The sequence below is a fragment of the Lepisosteus oculatus genome, chromosome 25 (genome assembly GCF_040954835.1).
Source record: "Lepisosteus oculatus isolate fLepOcu1 chromosome 25, fLepOcu1.hap2, whole genome shotgun sequence".
Classification (NCBI taxonomy): domain Eukaryota; kingdom Metazoa; phylum Chordata; class Actinopteri; order Semionotiformes; family Lepisosteidae; genus Lepisosteus; species Lepisosteus oculatus.
The window spans coordinates 199,164-223,720 of record NC_090720.1 but is presented as its reverse complement, the minus strand read 5'-3'; the positions used below and the strand labels follow the sequence as shown (position 1 = coordinate 223,720).

Below are 24,557 nucleotides of genomic sequence, written 5' to 3'. Positions count from 1 at the left end.
CACCTTTCATCTTCCAGAACTGGAAACACATTTTATTATTCCTTGTGATTCACACAGAAAAGAAACAACAGCGACACTGAGCTCACGAGCGAGTGACGTCACTAGCAGACAGACAGGGCGGCCAAGGTCAAGCATAACAGCAAGAGCTACGGTAAAGAAATACATACACTGTGGTGGAAATGTGTTTTTTGGTTCTAATTAAAATAAACAATATACATTGATGCCTCAGTTTATTTAACTGAAAACCCAGCACTGACTTGCAGGAGAGCCCAGAGTCCAGGAGTTGGGGGCGCCTCTAGGTGCGCAGGCAGGGGTGTAGAAAACGTCAAAAGACTCGATCGTTTCCACGGCGACTAAGTAAAAGAGTGCAGGGGCTCTGACGCCCCTCGTCACGCAGACTTCTCAACACGCTGCAGCCCTAAAACATCGAGCCGGTGAGGTCTCGAAGTGTCTCTGCCCCTGGCGCTAGTTGTAAAAAACCTCGTCCTCGGACAGAGAGCTGCTGTCCGCGTGGCGGAGGGACTTGTCTCTGTGTGTGAGCGGCTCCCCGCGAGAGCTCCTCCGCAGCAGCAGGGGGCGCTCCGCTACCTGCTCCCCCTCCCCAGGGAAAGAGAAGCAGGCAAGTGCCGCAGGCTCTAGGGGCGTGTCCCTGGGAAAGCCCTCCTCCTCGGGGCGGGCCTGGGGGCGGAGCTGCAGGGAGGAGGGCGGCGTGAAGGGGCTGATGTCGTTGCTGCTGTCCAGAGTGGAGCTGTACAGCCGCTGGGAGCCGTCGGCCAGGAACTGGGGCAGAAATGGTCTGTCTGGGTCAACAAGAGAAACAGAGAGAGAAAGTGAGCACGTCTAGAGCTCAGAAACAGGGAGACCAAGGGTTGAATAATGCATGGAAGGTGGATGGCGAGGCCGACTCTGCCACAGGGACACAGCCAGGGAAGAAAAGAGTCAGTTTATTTCCCCACTATCCAGCAGTCTGAGAATGTATTTTCTGGGCTTTGATTTGGGGGCAGAGCAAGCTCTCTGGGGGATAAAAAAGCTTTTGAAAGTCCTCCATTCTTTCAGAACATGTCAGAAAGTAGGTGACAGAAAGACACCAAGACCAACGCATGGCGGAGGAGTGCGCGGGGCTCGTACCCTGCAGGACAGCCGCGCTGCCGTTGGGCTCCTCAGCCATTTCCATCGAGGACCAGGCGCTGAGCGAGGCTTCGGCCAGAGCAAACTGCTCCACGACCCCTGGGGGAGAGAGGAGGCGGGAGAGTGAATTCCCTGGTGGAGGCACAGCGTGTAATCTGTCTCACAATGAGGTGTTTGTTTGGAAACCTGAAGCTGACTGAAGCACAAACTCACTCTCATGCATATAAGAGTCCAGCAAGACACCCAAAGCCCACCGTGCCACAAGCACCCGAGGCCACCATGCCATCGACCATGAGGGACCGGAAACAACTGGCAACAGCTATCACCGGGAATGAGCTGGGAATGCTGTTTGGGATCGTTCAGGAAGCACCCAGATGCTCGGATCTAGGGAGTACTGACAACCCCACGAGCATGCTGGGAGAGACGGGTGGAAGGGGCTGCTTTTTTCAGGTGTCGTGTGTGTGTGTGTGTGTGTGTGTGTGTGTGTGTGTGTGTGTGTGTGTGTGTGTGTGTGTGTGGGGCACGAGCCCACCGGCGCCCCCTGGAGGACCTGCGGCGAAGCGCGCCTCTTTGAGCTCGTCTGTGAGGTCCGAGTACTGCTCGTCGTCCTGCTGGATGGTTCCCCCCCAGCCCTGCTGCCCACTGCTCCAGCCCTTCCACTCGATCAGGTGCGCCACCCGGCCCTGCGCCATTGCTGTCGGCTTCGTGATGTGGTCCTTAATGGTCGCCACCAAGCCTGAGGAAGTGAGGTGAACGTGAGTCATGAGGGTGAGAGGGAGGGGAGAAAAGAAGACAACTAGGAAGTGAGGAAAGGGAGGAAGATCCCTGAGTCATACAGGCCCTTAATCTCCCCTTACACCAGCAAGCATGACTGTCCCACACAGTGGGCTCCAGTACTGCCAATGTCCACCTGAGGCCAGCAGAGCCCAAGTGCTACAGTGTGGCTGTGTGCCAAGTGTCTAAGTGCCCTTGAACTCACTGCATTTTGAACAGGAACAAAGGGAGTTTGTTCAGTTCAGTAAATTAGAGACTATTTACTGAACTAAAAACTACACCTTAGAATATGCATCCTTGAATATCTACAAGTGGGAGCAGCTGCTGTTGAGGGAGTCATGTCACCTCCAGTGTCCCCCTCTGTGAGTGGCGCTGGGTGACACTGCAGGGACAGAGGCAGCGACCCAGGATCGCCAGGGTTCCCGCCCGATCGTGGCACTGTGCTGGTGCCACATGTGTCACTCTGGAGATGTGAGAAAGTGGTCAAGCTGGGTTTCTGAACAGCAGGCTCTTGTACAGCTGTCGAGACTGGCACATGTGTCACGAGTGCACTTTGCTCAGATACACACCGGATCTGTTTGTGATGCTGCCCAGACAGAGGCAGGTCTGTGTTTATGCCACTGTAGAAGACCCCTTCCCCTAAAGCTGGTCTGCTGCCCGTATCGGGATCTGACAGGTACTAAAAATTACAGCAGGCAGTTGTAAAGGGCAACAGAGGGCAGCACTGGGGCATGGAGGGTGGAGCACATTCCGTGGGGAGTATGCATGTTCTCCCAATGTCTGTGGAGTTTCCACTTCCCAGCAACATGCCAGTTAGAACTGACTGTTCTTGGAGCTGTTCCTCCTAGGGAGGGGAGTTGTTCCCAGTACTTCCAGTCCTGCCTGTGGGACTATAGGGAAACGGGGCTGGTGCTCTGTTCTGACTGGTTTTCATCCAGCTGTGAAACTGCAGCAGGTCACGGTGAGCTCACCGACCTTGCAATGCGTTTTCACTTTTCAGTGTTGCAGTGCCTCAGCCTCCTCACACACACAGAGCAACTGCCTGTAAACTGCTTTAGTCTGGAGGAAACAGCCTGGTTTGTTTGAGCATGAAGTCTCAGGTAATCATTCCTGCTGCAGTCCAGCTAACCAATAGCAACGTATTTCTTAGAAATGAACAAGTCAGAGAAAAGCAGATGGATTGAGATTTCTGAATCCAGACATCACTGCTGCCAGGTGTGGATCTCAAAAGGCTTAGAAATTGTTGCACAGAACAGTGCTCTGCAGACTGTTGTTCGTGACCTGAATTATGTTATTATGAAGATACATTTGAGGATGAAAAAGCCCTCAGTTCTCTAGCAAGCCCTCCACCCTCTTCCTGACCAGCTCTGCATGGGGAAGAGCTCTGAGGGAGAGGAGAGGGACAGCAAAGGCTTGAGCTGCGATAACACTGCACAGGTTGACTTTCAACAGACACAATCGCAGCAGAATATTAAAACTGCCTTCAAGATTTCACAAGCGCAGACTGAAGCTGCAGATCAGTTTGAAGTCTGAGTCTCTGTGCTGCTGGTGTGACAGGCGTGTCGCTTTGGTTCAGGCAGAGAGGGGGGGTCTGTTAGCACACACTCTAAGTCTGTATGTGTGGGGGGGCCGGTCCCTGTGGTAACCTTGGAAACAGTTGGCTTATTATTAGATGTCCAATCACACACTTAATTAGAGCAGGCTGGTGTGAGAGAGAGAGTGAGAGGGAGCTGGGGAAACGTTTGATGCCTGTATTGCTAAGGGTGGCTGTGTTTGTCAAAGCACATCAGACACCGCTGCTTGCTTTCTGCCGTTGGGTGGTGCAGTGTGAGCCTGGGACCTGCGCATCCCTGCACACTGTGCACTGGACACAGTGTCGGTACAAACAACCAGATCAAAGACACAATCCGGGATCAGAAATCAAAGGCAGGGAATGGCGGGAGGTGTGGAGGGTTCCTGGGAAAGGTCAGCCCCTCTGTGGGGTTGTGTGCCACATCAGCGCTTGGCTGACCCTGCCATGTGTTACCTTTGACCTTTGATTGACTGGGGGGGGGCTGTTCTGGGACACATGCTGCATCAGAAAGACCCTTGGAGTCTGATCCTCCTGCAGGTGCTCCACTCTGCCCTTTCAGACACAAGTGCATTGAGCACACAGTGAAAGAATTCTCCTACAATTTGTTAACCCTTATAATCTAATTATTTCTTTAACACTGTACACTTTTCTCTTGCACGGGATGCAACTCTAGTTTAGCAGCTGAAGGTCAGCCTTAGTGGACTAACTGCTGGACCTGAAGGACAGCTGTGGATTCCTCACCTGGTCTGAACAGGTAAACCTGCCCCAGTATGGCTCTGTCCTGCTCCCTCCCCGAGCCCCGGCCTGCGGCAGCCTGCCTTACCCATCAGAGAGGAGGTGGCCAGGTCAGCGATGCTGTAGCCTGGGGAGCTCTTCAACTCCGACACTGTCCCGTTGGCTGGCTTCAGGCAGTTCTAGGGAAGAAGACAGATGCTCATCACTGGCTGTTCCTGTAGTGCAGGGCCGGGAGAACTGAATCCAGAGCCACAATCTTCTTCCTGGTGCAGGGTTCCCTTGGGAAGCTTGCCAGAGTCTTTTGCAGGCTTTTTTCCTCCACGTCCTGGTGCGTCAGAACGCTGGGCCATCGCCTATCCAGGTGTGTTCCCTGTGGCATTCCCAGGATCCAGTGTCCTGACGCTCTACAGGAGGCTGCAGAGCAACTGGGAGACTGAAGTACAGAGCTGGGGCTTCCCTGTCACCCAGAGCAGAGAGCTGGTGCAGCTTCTCCAAAGAACAGAAGCACAGTTACTAACCACAGGAGGCCAGCTGGCACATCTCTCCTGCAACATTTTTAACAGCTAACTGATACTAGTGTCTCATCCTGCTGTTGCTTGAAGGAAACCGGGGTAACAACTTTCACAGCTTGGCTGGGCAGCTTGTTCCAGACTCCAACAACCCTTTGTGTAAAGAAATGCCTCCTGTTCTCAGTTTTAAAAGTACTGCCTTGTAGTTTCCCCTGGTGTCCTCTGGTTTGCCTTTCTCAATGACCTCACTGCCTTTGGGGGGTGGAATTTCTGTCTTTGGGGTAACTGCTCACATAGCAGAAAGACCTCAGGGACAATCCCCACTTTCAGGGGGTCTGGGCTCAGGGCTGAGGCTGCAGACTCAGCTTGGGCTCTATGGGACACAAGCAGAGTGCAGAGTGTGGATCGGCTGAAGCACAGTTTGGGCTCATCCAGGTTAAAGCAACAAATAAAAAAACACAAAAACAAAATGAAAACAAAAGTCTATTGAGGACTTCATGTGATGCACTCGATTCCACCCCACAGTCTCGCTGCCTGGCGCCAGACTCCGACTGACCACTGTGCCATCTCAGAGGAAGGCTTGTGCCCAAACTCTCTGGCTCCCTGCCTGCACCCCTCTGCCCTCACACAGCTGAGACCCGTCTGCTCTTAATCAAGCAGGAGGCAGCAACGGGGACTCCTGCACTGAGCACAGACTGAGTCTAATTGCAGAAGCTAATCTCTTGCGTCGCATCACTAATCGACTGTCGCTCACAAAGACCTGTTCTGGCAGGAATGTTGAGAGACTTCTTGACATGTCACTGTTAGTTAGTGTTATAATAAGACAGGGAATAAACTTTTAAAGGAGCACGAAGCCGTTTAGAGCAGTCTGCTAGTTTATGAGAGGCAGCACTCCTAGATCTTGTACCGTAGCTTAGTTTACTAAACCTTATAAACCCTAACTGTAGGTTTTATTACACTATGTTCAGGAGCAGTTGGGTCACACAACCCCTCTCAACTCATATTCCACAGCAGAACTCCTCGCATTTGCTCTTATACCACAGCCCTGCAGCTGGGAAAACCTGGAGTGGATCAGGCTGCTCTGCACCTGGGTAGGATCCAGCTTCTGAGCAGCAGGAAGAGTCTGGTCTTTCTCCCTGCAGGCAGCCTCAGTTTTGCTAATCAGTCTCTGAATAGCACTCTTGGTGCAGCAGAGAGAAGGGCTGCCTGCACAGTGCCCAGCAGGATCTTGAGGCTCATGAGCCAGCAGGACACCAGCAGACCCAGCAGGACTGCAGGACTGCAGGACAGGACAGCAGGACAGCACCAGACACAGCAGGAGAGCACCAGACCCAGCAGGACTGCAGGACAGCACCAGACACAGCAGGACTGCAGGACAGGACATCACCAGACTCAACAGGACTGTGGGACAGCACCAGACCCAGCAGAACAGCAGGACAGCAACAGACCCAGCAGAACAGCAGGACAGCAACAGACCCAGCAGGACAGCAGCAGACCCAGCAGGACAGCAGCAGACCCAGCAGGACTGCAGGACAGGACAGCAGGACAGCACCAGACCCAGCAGGGCTGCAGGACCATACCAGACCCAGCAGGGCTGCAGGACAGCACCAGACCCAGCAGGGCTGCAGGACAGGACAGCACCAGACCCAACAAAAAAGTAGGACAGCCTGCCTCTTAGTGGAGCCTTGGGGGCTGGGATTTGCATAGTGCTGCTGACAGATGCTCTTTAGCAAAGAACCCTTCACTGACACTATCCAGGACTGCGATCCGGCCTCTTCACAGATCTGGGTGTCAGGACGGGGAACAGCAGCTCCTAGTCCTATGGGAGTTGTTGAGCAAAATTCCAGCACCTCTTTAATTTGGTAGTGGGGAAAGTGACACAATTCACATTTTCTCCAGACTTAGGTGCATAAAACCACATGTGCTCGTGGTGAGACTTCTTCAGAATGAACCCGAAACAAGAAACAGAGAGCACATGTGGAAACTGAGAGTGTGAAGGGATTCAGGGACAGACGGACTGATGTCCATCAGCTCACACCCGGGATCAATCAGACCCTGGGATCAATCCGCTACTAATGACTAAATGCCAGGTGGCCAGATCATTGGTGAACTTTCTGAAGTTCTTGGAAGTGTGGTGTATAGAGCATCAAGCACTTCTGCTCCCTCCACATATAGATTCACAGCTGCTGTACCTAGAAATGAATTGTGGCTTTTAAATACATATCCTTAACGTGAGACCCCCCACCTTGACAATGGGCTGGTCCTCTGAGTAGGATGGCCATTGCTGTAGTTCTGTTGACGGGGGCTGGGGGGCGCTGTAGTGCTCTGCAGCAAACAGAGAAACAAAGTTAGTGACAAAATTGCACCAGTAGGACAGACCACTCTTCTGTCCTGCATTCAGAAGCAAACATGAACACCATGCTGGCCATCGGAGTGTCCCCTCGGCCATGGATGTGTCCCCTCGGCCTGCAGCAGCGGCTGTGAGCCTCCTCAATACCAACAGCCTCCCAGTGCCTTTCGACAAACTGCAGCCGTCCAGCCTCACCACAGGCAGCTCTGCTGTCCTCACAGCTGCCCAGTCGAGAGACTCAGTCATTTTCGCTTTTTAAATTACTTGCTGAACCCGAGATGTTTACCAGCTGTGCAGGGCCTTGTGTTCCTCCATGTGGCTCCCAGCAGGCACCTCTGGTTCAGCTCCTAGGGGACTGTACCAGAATCAGGCCTCCTTACTGCTTTCCAGCTGTTAAAAACTGCCGTCCTGCAGGCAGGCGCCCTGCCTGTCCACCTGTCACCAGGAGGGGGCAGTCACCCAGAGTCAAGCTCTCACCCATCACCCCAACAACACTGACAGGCTTTCTTCACTGAGCATGGCTGTTAGTCACAGTGTCTTTGGGTTTAATCTGCACACCTCCAGACTGCAGCGGCGGACGCCTGATACGATCAAATCAATGATCCCATTGATCTGTGCGCCAGGTCAGACTGAGCAGGCTTTACCTGGAGAGCAGACTGTTACTGTGCTGCAGACAATACCCAGGCCAATACTCCTCTGGGTGTGTGCAGAGGGTGAAGATCAGTCTCATCTTATTCGATGGAGCTGGAAACTGGTTTGGAGAACTGGCTTGGAATAAAAGCAGGAGAGTCCATTCTCTCTCTGAGCCACGGCAGAACCAGTCGCATCAAGTATTCCATCAGTCAACTGATCGATTCAATTAAAACCAGGCAGGTCACATTGAGAGCTCTGTCTCAATCCTTATGACAGCTTGGCCAAGGGGACACAGCCCTTCCCCTGCAGACACAGAGAGGCGGGCAGACAGACGGGCAGATGGGCAGACATACAGACAGACTGGCAGACAGGTGGGCAGGCAGGCAGACGGACAGGAAGACAGGCAGGCAGATAGACAGACAAGTGTGGAACAGACACACTGGGAGCCTGCTGTGTGTGTGTCCGGACAGGCAGTGTTGTGTGCACGCTTGGCAGTTTCTGCATGATGTTGCTGTGCTGCAGCTCCCACTGACTTGTAGAAACACTTACCCTACGTCTCCAGCTTCCCCCTGGCCTTCACTGAACTTTACTGGATTTCTACTATGGAAAGCACCACAAGAATCCTTTATCAAGACAGCGCTGCCAAGGTGCTCAGTCTCCTGAAGTTAATTAAGCTAAAATGGTTAATGAAGTGTGGGCATGAGACAGAAACTGGAGTTTGGAGAAGTGGGCTCTGTGTCTGTGGATTGCACTGTCTGTATGTCTATGGAGGAACCCAGAGAACAGAGAACACTCAGCCTGCTAATTACAGAATTAGATAGATAGATAAGACTTAATTGATCCCGAAGGGAAATTGATGATTAGGCCAGAAAACCTGCATCTGCTGTCTCTACCTGGGCCTGAGCGCCAAGATGGATCATGTTTCAGAACCTGGCTCCCCTCTCTCAGTGGACTGGATGGGAGCTCGTGATCTGCTGTGAAGCCCTCGCCCCTCACTCGAGCTCCAGCGCGTGCAGGACAGGCCGGGGGGGAAGGAGAGGGGCCAGAGGAGGCCTGCAAGATCGTCTTTTCTGTTTCTTCCCTTCTGCTCCATCTTTCTTTTGCGCTTTCAGTCTCGTGCTGCTTTTTCCCTCTCTTATCTCCCTCTGCCCACTGTGTTTTAAAATGAGCTTTATTCCTCAATAACTCATCTACACAGAAAATCAGATTTTGGAAAAATGAGTGGATAAATAAGATTAGGGGAAGAGTTTGTTTTTCCTCAACAGTCCTTGAGCGCGTGTTTCCTGTGTTTAATGGTGCACTGGTCCACTGGGATGGTTTGGATCTTTATTCCTCTCTGCTCCTCTCTCTGCTCCCAGCATGCTCCTCACCACTCTCCTCCTGTTGCTACCCAGGTTTCCCTGGTAACCGTGAAGCTCTGAGCAGGCCGTCCCCCAGGGGGAAACCCCGAGAGATCTCATTTACCCCCCTCCACTGGCACAGCGACTGGTGCTTCTCCGGCACTCTGCGCGGCATACAGGAGGCCAGCAGCACGCCCTCAGTGGCACAGACCAGACAGTGAGCTGAGCTTGAATGAGCATTAGAGCTCCGGCTAACCCTTCTCCTGTCTCTTACTCAGCACAGACGCAAATCTGGGGCGTTTTAAAGTCACGACTTCCACTGAGAGGAGACTTTCGTGCTCAGTTTCGGGCATGAGCTCAGAGGTCACAGAGCAAAGGGCAGAGTCAGCTGCTGCAGACATTTGCATCAGACTCTCACTGCTAGAAGCAGATACCAACAGGTACAAACTGTACAGCGGAATCAGAAATGCAGGAGTAGGATATGTAAATCTACAGCTTTTAAGTCAAGACACTTAGCAATGTACATGTGTGGGTTAACAATCATGTAATCCAGGAGTACAAGTACTTGCAGCTGGTTAAACCTGGAGCGGAACAGGCTGCCCTGCACTGGGAGTCTAATTGAAAACACTGTAAAGCCAGGAATGAATCAGATTGTGGTGCTCTGGGGTTCTGAACAGCTTTCCTGGACCTGTCTTGATCTGAGCTGAGGGTCCTTTGCTGATGTGATGAAAACCCTGCTCTGATGATGTGATGGAAACCCAGATCTCCAGTAATAATAATAAGGAGCTGTGCCATACAGATAGTGACACATATATCAATGAGCATGTGTGATTTTTGACTTATGTTGATTTCTCAGCGGCTGAAACAGAAATGTAATTTGAGTTTGTTCTGACGGATTTGATTTTCATTCAGGCTGCCCTGCAGAGAGGCGCAGATTTTCCACAGAGAAGCCGTGTGAAGATCCTGTGTCCTGCGAGGGGTCCCTGGACCCCAGCTGGTGCTGCAGACAGGACGTCCTGACGCAGGGACATGTTCCACATGAGCCAAGGCTTCATCGACATGAACATCGACAGAACGGAAAATATTGGAATTGGTTTCTATAGTCATGTTGCTGTTTGTCTTCTTCACCTAATTGTATAAACAACTCTAGAGAACCAAATAGCAGATTCAGATTATCTGATCTCTTCTCTTCTCCCAGTATTTTTACACTTATATTAAAAAAGATGACAAAATAACCCAGACTCTGAACTCTCATATAAGAACCCAGACTCAAGCTCAAAAGAGAGCTGACAGTGGGGTGCCAGAGCGATCAGTTGGGTTAAGGGGAACTGGACTCCAGTGGGGGGTCGCAGACAGAGATCTGGGGTCAGGGGTCAGACTGGGGTCCCCCTGGACTCACACTCATCAGTCAAATGCAAACCCAGCTAGAACATTTTCTGGAGACGGTTCCAGTTAATATGCATCATCATGACTTTCATCTATTCCTTTGCGAATGTCACCGCCAGCGCAGTCCTAACTTTCCTGAACTCCAGGCTATCCCGAGTAGCCCCCCAGACCCCAGAAACAGCCCAGCCCCGGCAGTGGAGCCGTATGAGCGTGGCGACGGGCGGGACGGCAGGCAGAGGCGCTTACCTTTCTGGACGCAGGCGCCCATGCTGTTTCCACGCAGGGGGCAGGTGAGGGACTGGCGCTTATCTGTTCACCATGCTGCCGAGGTGCCAGGGCAGAGAGGGCACAGAGAGGGAGAGGCAGCTCGCCGGCTCAACGGACTGTGTGCTGCTTCCTCTGTGTAGTGTGGATCTGGCTCTGCGAGGAGAGTCAGGCACAGAGCGCGGTGAGACAGAATAACAAAGACACATTGCTGTCGCCCTGCCCCTCCCCTCCCCTTCACCCCCCGACAATTCACCCTCTGTGTGCCGGAGAAGAATAGAGCACAACACCACAGCCTGCAGCCGCCACACAACCACACAGCCAGCACACACAGACACAGATGCACTCAAACACACAACTACAAAGCCAACACTCAGACACACAACCACAGAGCCAGCACACAGACACACACACACCAAACAACCACAGAGCCAGCACACACAGACACAGATGCACTCAAACACACAACTACAAAGCCAACACACAGACACACAACCACAGAGCCAGCACACAGACACACAACCACAGAGCCACCCAGCACAAAGACACACACACACCAAACAACCACAGAGACAGCACACACAGACACAGATGCACTCAAACACACAACTACAAAGCCAACACACATACGCACAACCATAGAGTCAGCACACAGAGACACATACACACCAAACAACCACAGAGCCAGCACACAAACAAGAAACATAAACAATGACAATGGGTAGACGCACAAACACAAACCATATGAACAGGTAGAGAACGCAGATTTCTCTCTCACACATTCAAGCACAGATAAACAGCTGTACCCTGTGACTCAGGCGTTTGTCATGGTTCACTGGGCAGCTCTGAGTCAGGCCCTCAGGGGCAGACACTGCTACAGAAAGCGAGTGCTGGGCTGGGGCTCGACCCAGCCGGCCTCCAGGGACCGGAGAGGGAGACAGAGGCATGGGCCTGGGGAGGAGTGATAAAAGAGTGCTCTGAATCCTACAGAAGTTAAAATTGTAAAAGCTGCCCCTTGCAGCAGGTGGCAATGTTCCTCTGTCTCTTACCTCCAGGCTCACTGGTGTTTCTGCGCACGGAGCAGGGGCGCTCTGGGTGCGACCCTAGTTCTGACTGCTGACCTGACGAGCCCCCTGGATGTGGGGTATGTGCCTTCTCCTCTTCTGTTGCTCTGCAGCGCCTTTTGCTCAGGGCTGGGTCACTCAGAAACAGAGAGAGGAGCGGGTAGCTGAGGGTGCTACAGACACTTTCAACACCTACACACAAACTTACATCTATGTGGAAGCTTATGCTTTTATTTCTTCAAAACACAACAGTTATAACGTAAAGAAACTATATCTTTAACAAAACAACATCTACACTGGAGCAACACTGCTACATTGTGGTAACATCCGGTACTGCAGCTAGAATAGAAATGTGTCGGGCTCTGAGGTGTGACCTTTCTTCTCTCCCGTCTCTCTCTCTCTTTCTCTGGATCTCAGATTTGAAATTTCGGCGAGCTTTATTAGCCAAAGCAATAACATTTAGAAAGCATTTACAACAAAAAGCGTACTATTATTATTCCAAGTTCTATTGAGTTACCTCTCAATTCTGGCAGGAGTGGGAATTCTGGGGTTAGATTCGTTATTTTAGTGAAGAATAAAATTTTTTTTAGAATATTTCTCACAGTGCAGCAGAAAGGGATTTCTGTGTCCAGGCTGTAGTCACTGAGCCTGTCCTCTCTGGGCAGCCAGGTCTGCCTGTGTCCAGTGTCTGTGTCCAGGCTGTGGCTTTCTGTGCTTTATCAACGACAGAAACTGTCACATCCATTTTTTTAGTTTGTGTTGTTTACAGTATAAATGTTCCTAAATTATTCTATCTTTGACTTGCGTTTTTTTTTGACAAAGACAAACAAGGATAGACCGTTTCTAAGGTGAGAAGCTGTGCATGAGATTAGTTTCGCTTTCACAGCAGGCCAGTGTGCCCGTTCGACAGCAGCGACCGTCCTGCTGCTCTTTGTTCTCTGTCCAGAGCTGCGTGCTGGTGTGTCTCCCGGGGAATTCCAGCTGCGTTATTCCCCGAGTCAGGATGAGCGAAGGCGAGGCGAGGGCTCGACACGGGCAGCTCCCCGGCCGGACCGCTCGGCGGTGTACTGCCCCGGTCACTCTCGGGGAGCTGCTGCGGAGGACAGACCAGTGCTGTAACGGATCGAACAGGACCAGTCCAGGATTAAGGAGACAGGAATGGGCTCACAGTCCCTCTGCAGAAACGCCAGATCTACTGCCATCGCTTGTGGGGTCAGGGGTCATAGGTTAGAGTTTAGGATGTTAGATCTACTGTTTGTCCTGGAAGAGGCAGTAAATGCAAGTCTCCACTCGTTCAGAGAGGAATAGCAGTGTCAGCCGAGCCTGAGGACAACCTGACCTGCTGACACACCCTCACTCACTCCAGCTCAGGACTGCTCTCTGCTGCAGAGAAATGAGAACAATAGGAGGAGCAGCTGCATGCTAGGAAACCAGGAAAATCTCCCGGCATAACCCCCGAGTCACCTGATCCCGCTGTCATCATGCGCCGTTCCCATGGCAATGCCTCTCTTTCACAGAGCTGTGTTTCCGAGATTTTCTTCCCTAATCCCTGAAACACGGAGATCAAACCTGGATCTCTCCCTGCCCTTCGCGTTCTTGCTTTTCATTACAATGTCACCGTGGAAGTGATCATCCTTTCATTATTACTGCAGCATTACTGCAGGCGACAAAACAATAAACCTGCCTGTTTCGCCTCAGCTGTGACCTCTGACCTCTCAACACTGCTTCAGCAGTCAGAATTCCCTACAACTCCTCTGTCGTTGCCAGCAGTAAACTACACTTGTGAGACCATAACATTTCTTTATTTGAAAATAAAATAGCTATGTAGGCACAAGAGCCTGTTCTAAACCGAAATATTATGTGAAAAGCACATAAATCGAAAAACGTGCTAAAGTCTGACACCTCGTGGCAAAGAGCTGCAACTACAGCCCCCCAGTTCTCGCAGCTGCGGATTCTGAGGAGTTTAATAATGTTAGTAGTGGTTTATTTTATATGGGGCCTTTTAAAGTAGCTTCTCAAAGCACTTTACAGTAAGAAGAAAAAAAAGTTAACAAGAAAAGGAGTTAACAAAATTAAAATCGTCGTAGCAGAAGACCCAGTCACCCACAGAAGGTAAACGAAACCTGGGGACAAACGAGACTGCAGTCAGATGAGTGAAGGCTGCGAGCTGGGGAGCAGGAAGACAGCTGCAGAGGTGCCAAGCCATGTAGAGCTTCACAGGAGAGCAAGAGCACATTGAAGTTGACATGAAGCTTGATAGGAAGCCAGTGAAGGGACTCCAGGACAGGAGTAAGGAAAATTGTTTAGGTTGTCCAGAGCCATATCTGGGTTTTAAGGTACCGGAAAGCAGCAGCTATTTTAACGGCTGTTGGTTTCACTCCAGGGCTAAAGGACTTGTTCGTTATTGAAAATATAGTTTGTTACTGAAATATAACAGCAGGAAGGGGATCCCATAAACAAGTGTTGGATTTCACACACAATACCAATTTACTAAGGCACGCAGTGTCCAGCTGAGAGAAACTAGAGAGAAGGGAACCAGCAGAACCAGTTATGCAAGGAGGAGATGTGGTCTTAACATGCATTGGGGAGAGATCATAATGCTGAAAGTTGTCACTCTTGGAAGTAAAAAACTCTAACAAAGTGTTGCAAAGCTGGGATGAAGCAGGTAATGTAGTGGGCTAGTTTGGTATTAGCTGTCTATTGATGGTGGACAACAGGTATCTAGTGTTATTGTTGTTCTCAGTGATGTGGGAGAAGTAGCAGGATCTAGCAGACTCTACTGCATCCTTTTATTCGATCAAGTGCTCCTTCCAAGACTTAAGATGTTTGTTCAAGCCAGTTTTCCGTTTGCGAAGGGATGTGGGAGCTGAAGCGCACATCTGGCTTATCTGCCTCTGTGTAAATTTCAGCCTCTTCATCCAGAAGAGTGAAAGCTTCCTTGCGATCAGACACAGAACAATCAATAAACGTCTACCGAAGGAGAGAGAGGGGCAGGAGACCTACGTATCTTTTTATGGTAAAGGTGAATTTCAAAGCTCCCGACCTTTAAACCCGGAGCTGTCCGGGTTTATGACATCTTTCTCCGTGGCGCCTGAAAGCAGCAGGAAGATCCCCGCCAGATCGCCCACAGCCCAGCTCTTGATAACAACAGTGACACACTGAGAAGAACCAGTGGTAAATCTCCATGGCAGCAGCAGGCCTCCAGGTGGCGCTCTTCATCAGGTTTTTCAGGTTTGCATAGCGCTCTTGCATCAAGCAGGACCTGGGATTAATTTCTTCAATCAAGCAACTGTTCGCCTCAAGTGATTAATGAGCAGCTGAGGGAGCAGAGCCCGAAGATCAGCTCCACCTGCACCCAGGTGACTCACAAAGGCTCTTCAGGAACCGCAAGCGCTGACTGAGCCTTTACGTGCAACAGCTATTATTTTTAAAATGAGCTGTTTTTGAAAACGACACCTAGCTATTTTTCAGTACTAAATCTCAAGCGTGTCCCTCTCCAGGAGCAGGGGATTAAAAGCTGGACTCAGCTGCGGACCCCCACGGGCCAGAGGACAGCCGGAACAGGCGCCTGCTTGCAGGGGAATCAGCACAGGTGGCTCCTCATCATTTTTATGGGAAAGAGGAGGCTCTTTTGTTCAGACTGATGCCCAGGGCGGAACTGGTACTGGAATCACCGCTGGTGTGTGCCAGGCTGTGTTTGATGAAGCACTACGGATCAAGAGCAGCCCACCCGTCGCACTTCCGGACCAGCCAGCCCAGAAACCAGCCCAGTCTTGCCGGCTCTGAGAGCTGGCCTGGAGAGACAGAGAGCAGGAGGCGAGTGTGAGCAGAGGAGACCCTCTGGTCTCAGGCCGCAGGACAGTCGCAGTTGGGTCAGTCAGAGGACACCGCATCTCTCTCTTGCTTCTATATCCTGGGAGCGGTCTTGCAGATCTCTGACAGCTCATCGCACTGGGGCTGCTCAGAGCTCAGGGGCTAATCCTGGACTTCAAGCAGCAGGTCTGCACCGTACAGGTGGAGGCAGATGGGCTGAGCCCCAGCTGAGCAGACAGGCAGGATCAGGGCTCCTGCCTGCTTTGTGTCTGGGCTGCCCTACGCAGCTGTAGAGCCAACAGCTTTGAACAAACAGGGCGTATCTGAGAGCTAGAATTACAGAGAGATTATTCTGTTCGGTAGGACGCTTACACAACCCACTTCCTCAGACACAGCTCCTGTATAGGGTTCCACCTCACTGCAGTCAGCTCTTTCTCATTCTGTTTGTGTTGGGAGACTCAAGCCCAACACCCCTCAAACTAGCCAGATTCTAAATCACATGGGGGGCTTGCACAACTGTACCCCCCATTCATCCTCCTGCCACCCCACCTCTGACCCCCAGGCAAACTCGTTAGCAGACACTAATTGCAGAGCCAGAGCGAACAGGCAGATTATTGCACACAGCACACACACAAACAGCACGCTCATCACACACACAGGCAGGCAGAGCACACAAACAGCACCCACTCAGTGCACACACACACACACAGCGTACACACAGCGCAGTCCTCTTCCCACCACCACTCAGACACTGGGCCTGACTACTTGCCCCAAGTCACACCGACAGAAACTCCACGAAGAGACAAGGATCTTCACGAAGAGCAAATTCCAAGAGATATGTAAACAACAAATAAAGTACGTCATAAATGTGGCAGGAAAACTAGTAAGTGGAGCTGGCGGAGCTGTGATGTATGGAGACTGGGACTCCTGCTCAGGCACAGGGAGCAGCAGCTGGTCTGACAACAGAGGCAAAACGTTGCAGATCTTCTGCTGCGTGTGGAAACTCTAGATTCGGCCACACTCCTGGATCCATCGCAGGCTGTCCATTCGCAGCAGGCAGAAGTGGCGCCCTGGACTCCGAACCGCAAGGGTGTGGCATCGAATCCAAAGGAAAAGGGTGCAAGTGTCAGTCATTTTGCATAAAAACATTAGACAAATAAACCATTAAGTAATAATAATAATAATTATTCCTTACACTTATAAAGCGCTCTTCTGGAGACTCCACTCAAAGCACTTTACAGGTAATGGGGATCTCCTCCACTACCACCAGTGTGCAGCCCCACCTAGGTGGTGTGACAGCAGCCAGAGTGCTCCAGTCCTCTCCCCACACACCAGCTCTCAGTGGGGAGGAGAGCAGAGTGATGAAGCCAGTTCAGAGATGGGGATTATTAGGAGGCCATGATTGGTAAAGGCCAGAGAAAAATTTGGCCAGGAATGCCGGAGTTTCACTCCTACTCTTTTAGAGAATTGCCCTGGGATTTTTAATGACCACGGAGAGTCAGGACTTCGTTTTTATGTCTCATCCAAAAGATGGCGCCTTCTTACACTATAGTGTTTCCGTCAATATATGTAGTGAGCGCCCCCTACTGGCCCCACTAACACCTCTTCCAGCAGCTGCCTCAGCTTTCTCAGGAATCTCCCATCCAGGTACTGACCAGGCTCATACCTGCTAGGCTTCAGTGGGCTGCCAACTGTGAGTTGCAGGATGATACAGCTTCTGGCAAATACAGGTACACACTGGGACAATTTACAGACACCAGTGAACGTGGCCAGCATGTCTCTGGACTGCAGGAGAAGACTGCAGTACCGGGAGAAAAGCCACATGGCCAGAAGAGAACATGCACACTCCACACAGAATGAGGCTCAGGCCATAATCAAACACAGGAAGTGTGAGAGCAGTGCTGACCACCAGCATCCCCCTTTCTGAGGTTGTTCTGTCTCCCGCAGTCTAGGGAAGGAAACGGGGAGAGGAAGTTTGTAAAGACGACAAAGCTGAGGGAGACATGATTGAAAGGAAGGATTGTTACCTGAAAGAAAAGCTGTCCAGATCAGGTCATTAGATCATCTGCATCAAGCCTTCATCTTCACTGGGTTTTAAGCAGACAGACCAGAACAGGAAGGAAACAGGATCATGACTCTCATGGATAACGGGGGGTGTGGGAGAGGGAGGCTCTATTTTAAGGCTTGATCCTGAAAGCTGGTCATAGTGAAGAAGAGCAGGCGGATGTTGCTAATGGGGTTTGACAAGCTGTGACAAGCACTCCCTCCCTCTTCCTGCTGTGAGTCACAGGCCCAGCGGAGCCCCACAGTCGCGCTGCTCCTGTAACTGCAGTGCACAGGCAGTATACTGGACAGCTCCACACAGGCGCTCCAGCCTTGCACTCTGCCAATCACTACTCCCTTCCCCACCTGCAGGGCAGGCGACATCGCTGGGCCTTGGCCACAGCCTCGCCCTTTGACCTTTCACACTGCCACCACAGCAACACAGCTGGCAGCAGGAAGCGGGCGAGAGGCCAGGCTGGCTGAGTTAATCACACCGACTGTAACAGGGGGCAAACTCCTGGCAGTTTTAAGGAACATTAAACAAGAAGAAAAAACAACCATTTTCTACTAGAACCTACTGGAGGTCCTGGATGTGCCAACCTCAACCAAGACCACACACAAAACTGGCACAGTGACCCAAACAAGCTGTGGACATAGTGGAAGGAGATCAGAGCTTTTGTTTCAAGAAAGGAGGCAGGAGACCAGCTAGCAAGCTGGGAGGAGCTCCATGTCTGGATTTGAAAAGGTAATGGTTCATTCTATGCTGAAAGCTGAGTGGCAGAGGTGTCCTAGATTGGACCTGCATGAACCCCACTCATCTGCAAATCCAACACATAAAACTGCTGGAACTCCTGCCTCTGCCCACAAACCACAGGAGAGAGAGCAGAGGTCGGAGGTCATAAGCACTAAAGCACAAGCAGTCCGATGAATGTGACCCTTTCATCGTGCTGCACAGAGTCTAGATGCCAGACAGTGCTGCTGCCCTGGACTGGATTGTCTTATACTGTCAGCTGGGGAATCTGGACTTCAGACAGCCCGGAGCTCAACACTGCTGAAAGTTTTGTCCATCTGTAGCATGTTTGTACAAGTAGCTCTTACAGGTCCATAAATAACTTCCAATCTCAGAGCTTTCAGAGCCAAAGTGTTTGGAGTCTGATAAAAATCTGCCTATATGAATTGCATCACGTGAAAAGCTCATTTTATTTCGCAAACCTCTGGGATTTCCATGGTGCTAAAGATAAGGTTTATCTGCAAGAGGCAGTGGCCTTGTTTGAAGTGCTGCCAGGGAGAATGCTGACTGAGATATTTTTCCCGTGCTGGTGACAGTCATGCCCTTCCCAGACTGGGCTGGAGTCCCCTTGCCCACGCGAGGCCGGTCAGCCCGTCCGCTGTTTCCCAGGGGCATCCAGGACACTGAGCTGACAGCACAGCCTCAGCCCTTCCTCACACAAACCGCGGAGGCGTTGGGCTCCACGCTGACCAGAGCACGGAGAGATTTCAGGACTGGAAAAGTTCCCAGCTTTTATTGTTCCAGAAGCTTCAGAGTCTGTCAGACACTGGGCTTTGAAAGTGCACTTCTTCAGTGAAGAAATAAAACCTGTTGGAGATGAATGCAGGGGCAGGAATTCATAGGTTTAGCACCTATTTGCAGAGCTAAAGCCAAATAATCCACAACCATCCCAACTATTTTAAGTATGTGAAAGGCTGTTCCAGGGATCTTTGTTCCACCCTTAACTGACCCGTCTGCAGCTTAATGGCTTCAGTCCAATTATCTGAGCTCTCTGTCCAGAAGCTCACTTTGCTGTGTTAGGAGCTATAGTCCTACAGTAAGAGCTGCAGCTGTACTGTACCTGCAATGAAGTGGCCACAGTCCTGTTGAACAGGACAGAAGATCCATTAACAGTTATGCACAGAGGCTACCATGTCTCCAGGGAGCTCTGAGCTCACAGCCCCAGCATCAGAGCAAGCACACCTGCAGAGAGTGGGCCCAAGCTTCAGTTTCCTAACTACTCACTCAGATCTATATACTAAACAGCAAAGCTATGCTTCTTGGTCAACTCAGTCTAAATTTCAATCTTCACCAAGTACTGCACATACTCACCTCACTCACTAGGATCTCATCAACTCCTTTCTCCATCACTCACCATGTACCTGAGTATCCAACCCAATCAACTACTGCCGACTTCTTAACTTCACTAGTCGCTATCCCTTAAAAGACACCAGAGTATTAGATTAGACTCTGTATTTCAACAGTCACTCTTCACCAAATGCCCGATCTTCACAGCCAGGAGCATCTCATCACTCTCCCTGCCGATCCAGTTTGGCCTGGGAAACCCCAGTAACCCCACCTGAGCCCCTGACAGCAGATCCACATCGGACTCTCTCAGCTGTGCTACACAGTCCTGTTCCTCCGTTTCACACTTCAACCCCATCAAGTCTGACAAACTACCCACCTGTCCAACACCTGGGATACCCTTCAGACAGATCTAAGATTTATTTATTTATTTATTTATTTTCCACTTGTAGGCTAGCCTCCAATACAGTACTAATGAACCCTCACTCTCCCACCTTCAAGACTTAAGCATAGACACACACTGAAACCCTTATCCTCCCAGTTCTTAAAAGCCTCTTAATTAACCCAGAGGAGTGGCTGATTCCACACAGAACCTATCCTGACAGCACATTTCTTTCATGTGGAATTTCATTCCCTCTGAGTGCTAATTAGTCAATTGGACCAGCTGCCTGATCCTGCAGGTGCTTTTCCATGAGGAGGTGGCTCTCTCACAGTGCCAGCTCACTAGCTCACAGATGGATGATTGTTCTGAGCTCCATTTTGCTTTCCTGTGCAGTTTCTGTGACCCTCCACTTAACGCCCAGCAAGTCACTGTTTTATTGTGATACCCTATTAGATTTTACAATGGAAGGAAGGGCTTTTGATAAAATCAGTCAGTGTCACCTGAAGCAGCTATAATCACCTCTGTTTTAATAGGGGCCTGCTTGAGTTTGTTTCTTGCTCAGGGAAGAGCAGTCAGCTCAGCCAGAGAGAAGCCACCTCCTGAGACATGGATCTGGGTATAGCAGTATTGCCATTGTCCCTCTGCAGAACAGCGCCGCCTGTGGACACACTGGGGAAAGCAGAAGAGAAGTTAGCAGACCTCCTGCACGCTGCCCAGTGTCCTGGTGATTGCTGATCAGACCAAAGCCCATTGCACAAGCACACACTACACTTGCACAATCATGCACACACCCACAATTACATACACATGTATGCATGAGCAACACACCCACACACAAACAAATGTGCATGCACACAGTCACACAGAATCACATGCTGTGGAGATCAAAGCTGTCTATGGGTAAACAGAGCAATATGAGCCAGGACAGATTTTACAGGAGCAAATAAACCTGAAGGAATGTGATGTCTAAACTACTAGACCTTTTTATATCAGATTCAAAAGACAATCACCAACTATTAGATATGTCCAAGTAATGAGTAATAAGGCAGGAATCTGAAAGCACAGGGACATTGAGGGGCAGTTGAACCGGGTTCTTGATTTCTGTGACTGCTGTCCAGCAGAGTCTAGAGGTCACTCCAGCCCTGGCCAGTGCCCTTGCTGGACACATCATAGCCCAGCAGAGGGCCTGAATAGAGTTGTCCCAGCTCTTCTCAGAGCTCGCAGGCTGCAGGGCTGGCTTCCCTCCTCTGAGGTTGCATTTCTGCTGCAGTGGCTGCGGCTGACAGGTGCGATTCTATGCAGAGATAAAGGATTCCATTGTTTGATTGTGAACCTACTGATTAAAAGAGACTGCAGTTCCCACAGTCACGGGCGATGGGTGGGTTCAGAGCAGTGAGCTGCTCAGGGCAGAGTCGGCCCTTATTTTGAAAGCTCTGTGTTGACAGGTATGCAGAGCAGCCAGATTAGAGATTGAAACGTTAAGACGAGTCACACAAGAGAGCTCATTGTGTCCTGTGGGACTGTGATGGTGATGGGGGGGTTAGGTTTAGCCCTGCTTTGGCCCTGGTTTAACCCGGGTGTGGCCCTTGTGTGGCCCTGGTTTAATCCAGGTGTGGCCCCTGTGTGGCCCTGGTTTAACCCTGGTCCGCCTCTCGTGGCTCCAGGCCTCAGAGGTGCCTTGTGAGCAGCAGCCTGAATCCAGGAGCCCGATGGCTGGTGTTGTGCTGGTCCTGAGCTGGGACAGACCCTGCGCCTCAGGCTTGGGGCTCAGGCTTACAACAGGGGCCAGGAGTCTCCCCAGGGCCACAGAGGCGTCGATCAACACTTGTCCAGCACACTTTAAAATCCTTATCTGTGGTTGTGAACAGTGATGTACAGTCAATCCAGGCTAATTCCCCAAAACAGCTTTTGATTCTAATTTGTTGTTGCAAACATCCCGACTTAAAACAAGGGATTTCTTCAAACTGCAGATAAAGGTGCGAACGGTGAGATCTCAGCGTCGGGAGTGGGTGTGGCCTGGCTCGGTGGGTGAGGGTGTACCCTACTTCTTTCCCTGCATTCCTCTGGTGGTTTTGTAGGATTTGGCAACTCTGAAGTAAAACAGGTAACAACTTCTGCTCCAAGATCAAATTCTTGATACCAGGCGTGTTCGGTCAAGGTGCCTCCCTGCCCCGCGCAGCCTGGAGCTCTGCGGCTCCTGCCAGGCGAGAGCAGACAGGGGGCGCTGTGCCCCGTTCTCACGGGCGACTTTCTGCTGCTGAGCTGAGAGATGTTGGTCGGTTCTCTTTGTTCACATGTTGAGCAACTGCTCGCTCTCCCCCACCCCAGCGCTTCGCCCTGCAGCTTGCCAGGCTGTGACACACCTCAGGGAAACGCTGCTTCACCGTTCAGAGGCTTTGCTGAAAAACCAGAAACTGTACCTGTGTGTCTGGTGAGAAGCACACAGGTCTAAACACAAACAGGCTATCGCCACTGTGATCACACAGCCTGAGACAGGGGACAGACTATCGCCACTGTGATCACACAGCCTGAGACAGGGGACAGACTATCGCCACTGTGATCACACAGCCTGAGACAGGGGACAGACTATCACCAATGTGGTCATATAGTGGCCTAGTAAGGGTGGGCAGAGTGGGCTGAGCTGCAGTCGAGCCTGATGCAGAGAAAGATGAAGCCGGCGAGTCCAGTGAAAGCCAGTACTGTAAAGCCCCTGACGTCGCACTGGAAGAGTGCACTGAAGCTGCACAATACACTATGTTGAATATCCAAATGTAACACATTCGTTATTGATGCCGATAAAGTGCTCCAGAATAACTGAAAACAAACACTTCCAACCTCAATCAAGAGGAAGGTTTTTGCAGAAGTGAACTACTGGGCTGGTCATGAGAGCAGGAACTCTAGGTTTGTTCTGTGCAGAAGTGAGGATATTCTGTGAGAAGCAGAGGGACACCACTCACCCCTGCACTGCGTGCACTGTGCAGACACACGCCGCACTGCAGCCTTTCACACACGTCCTATAAAGATAAGATCACAAAGCAACAAAAAGTTAAGTTGACATGAACTTGGGTTTAAAAAATACAGCGAAGACTCAGCTGCCTGACAACAGCAGGAGCCGGGAAGAATTCCAGAGACGTCTTCTCCGGGCCGGAGGAGAGCAGAATTCCACGAGCATCTCCTTCGCCCAGCATGTCATCAGAACTAATCTTCCCTGACCAGGGAGCTGGCCCACGGAGAGCCCAGGCAGCCGGATTTAGACAGAGCAATCCAGAGGATGTTGTCTAAAAATAGCTGTCCTATAAATTCCAAGGAGGGAGGTTTGTTTTTAAAATGTAAAAATAAAAAACAACAAATGTGCCACCAGCGTGTTACAATGGCAGCGCAGGCCACAGGCGCAGGAGATGTGTCGAGTAGTGGCTGGCCCATAATCCCCAGCAACATCTGGACCGTCGCCTGGCGGAGCGGAGCGGAACCGCAGCGGGGGCACGCCGTTATTTTGGGATTCTTCTTCCATACGTGGCCGGGGCAGGAGAGGAGGCCCGGAGCATTCGGTTCCCTCATTCTTCATCGACCTCTAGCATCAGGGTCCCTCTGCAAGTCAGTTAACTGGTCCGGGTAAAATTATGGAGTTCTGGACCGGCTGGGTCTGGGCCGGGCTCGGATCAAGTGCCCCTGGCTGGGTGGAGCTCTTTGCTGTTTGTGAACTCACAGTGTTGACCTGGAACCGGAGAGGACGGGTCTCCATGACACCTAACTTCCTGAACACCTATCTGAATGTCTTCTTTGGGCTCCGCAGAGGTGTTTGTTTTACAGTTGCCCCATTTTTCCCCACACCAGAAACTGGTTCCCACACATGTTCCTGTGAGGAGAGTGATTGGTTTTCCTGATATTACAAATAATATTTGAGAGGTCATGTGTATATTCAGCACTTAATAAAGCAAAACTAGCAGAGTCCTGCTAAAGATGTACTTCACCATAATAAAATCCTTTTCTTCAGAAAACACAATTCATCGTAAGTCTTCTTAAACAAAACTACTTTCCCAGACTGACCCCCCCAGAGCTCGGCTTACTAAAGCAATCTTGTTTGCTTTAGACAATCAGACGCCAGCGTGCCTGATTCTGATCTGGCTGAGTGACTTATATCACAGTAATTCACCTTCAGATTTTGATTCACTGACCATTAAAAATATTTGTGAGAAAATGTCTGTTTTTCTTAAGCTGTGTACAAAGTAGAGGGGAGAGAAACCAGCCCCACAGATTCAAGAAGCAAAGACAAAATGCACTGTATGCACGTTATGTTGTACAGTTGTGTTGGACTCTGCTGCAAACCAAATTTGATCACAAAGTTTGAGCTGAAATGCATTTGAATTGAATGGTTTCCAGACGGACACAGGAGAAGAGAAATTCCAAACCCTACAGCACCACCTGATGAGCCCAGAGACAGACGCCAGTCTGAGACGGGAAGGTCATTAAAGCGATACGCTGTGAAGCT

At 50.9% G+C, this 24,557-nt stretch overlaps 1 protein-coding gene and 1 long non-coding RNA gene across 2 annotated transcripts; both read right to left on the bottom strand.

The window, feature by feature from the left end:
- Positions 1–17: 17 nt before the first annotated feature.
- On the bottom strand, positions 18–10,895 carry fam131c (family with sequence similarity 131 member C). The gene is made up of 6 exons (XM_015337315.2): positions 10,675–10,895; positions 6,965–7,044; positions 4,299–4,389; positions 1,679–1,864; positions 1,129–1,227; positions 18–800 (listed from the first exon to the last, which is right to left on the bottom strand). The coding sequence occupies exons 1-6, from the start codon at positions 10,694–10,696 to the stop codon at positions 466–468; spliced, it is 813 nt and encodes a 270-aa protein (XP_015192801.1). The 5' UTR covers positions 10,697–10,895; the 3' UTR covers positions 18–465.
- Positions 10,896–18,496: 7,601 nt separating this feature from the next.
- LOC107075546 (uncharacterized) lies at positions 18,497–20,181 on the bottom strand. Its single transcript, XR_001477055.1, has 4 exons — positions 20,066–20,181; positions 19,714–19,820; positions 19,463–19,584; positions 18,497–19,209 (listed from the first exon to the last, which is right to left on the bottom strand). It is a non-coding gene; the product is annotated as an uncharacterized lncRNA (long non-coding RNA).
- Between the last annotated feature and the right edge of the window lie 4,376 nt (positions 20,182–24,557).

Coding starts and splice junctions, on each gene's coding strand:
- fam131c (XM_015337315.2), bottom strand. CDS start 10,696: ATGGGCGCCTGCGTCCAGAAAG. Junction 4,390..6,964: donor AGGACCAGCCCATTGTCAAG/GTGGGGGGTCTC, acceptor CTTCTTCCCTAG/AACTGCCTGAAGCCAGCCAA. Junction 1,228..1,678: donor AGAGGCGCGCTTCGCCGCAG/GTCCTCCAGGGG, acceptor TCTCTCCCCCAG/GGGTCGTGGAGCAGTTTGCT.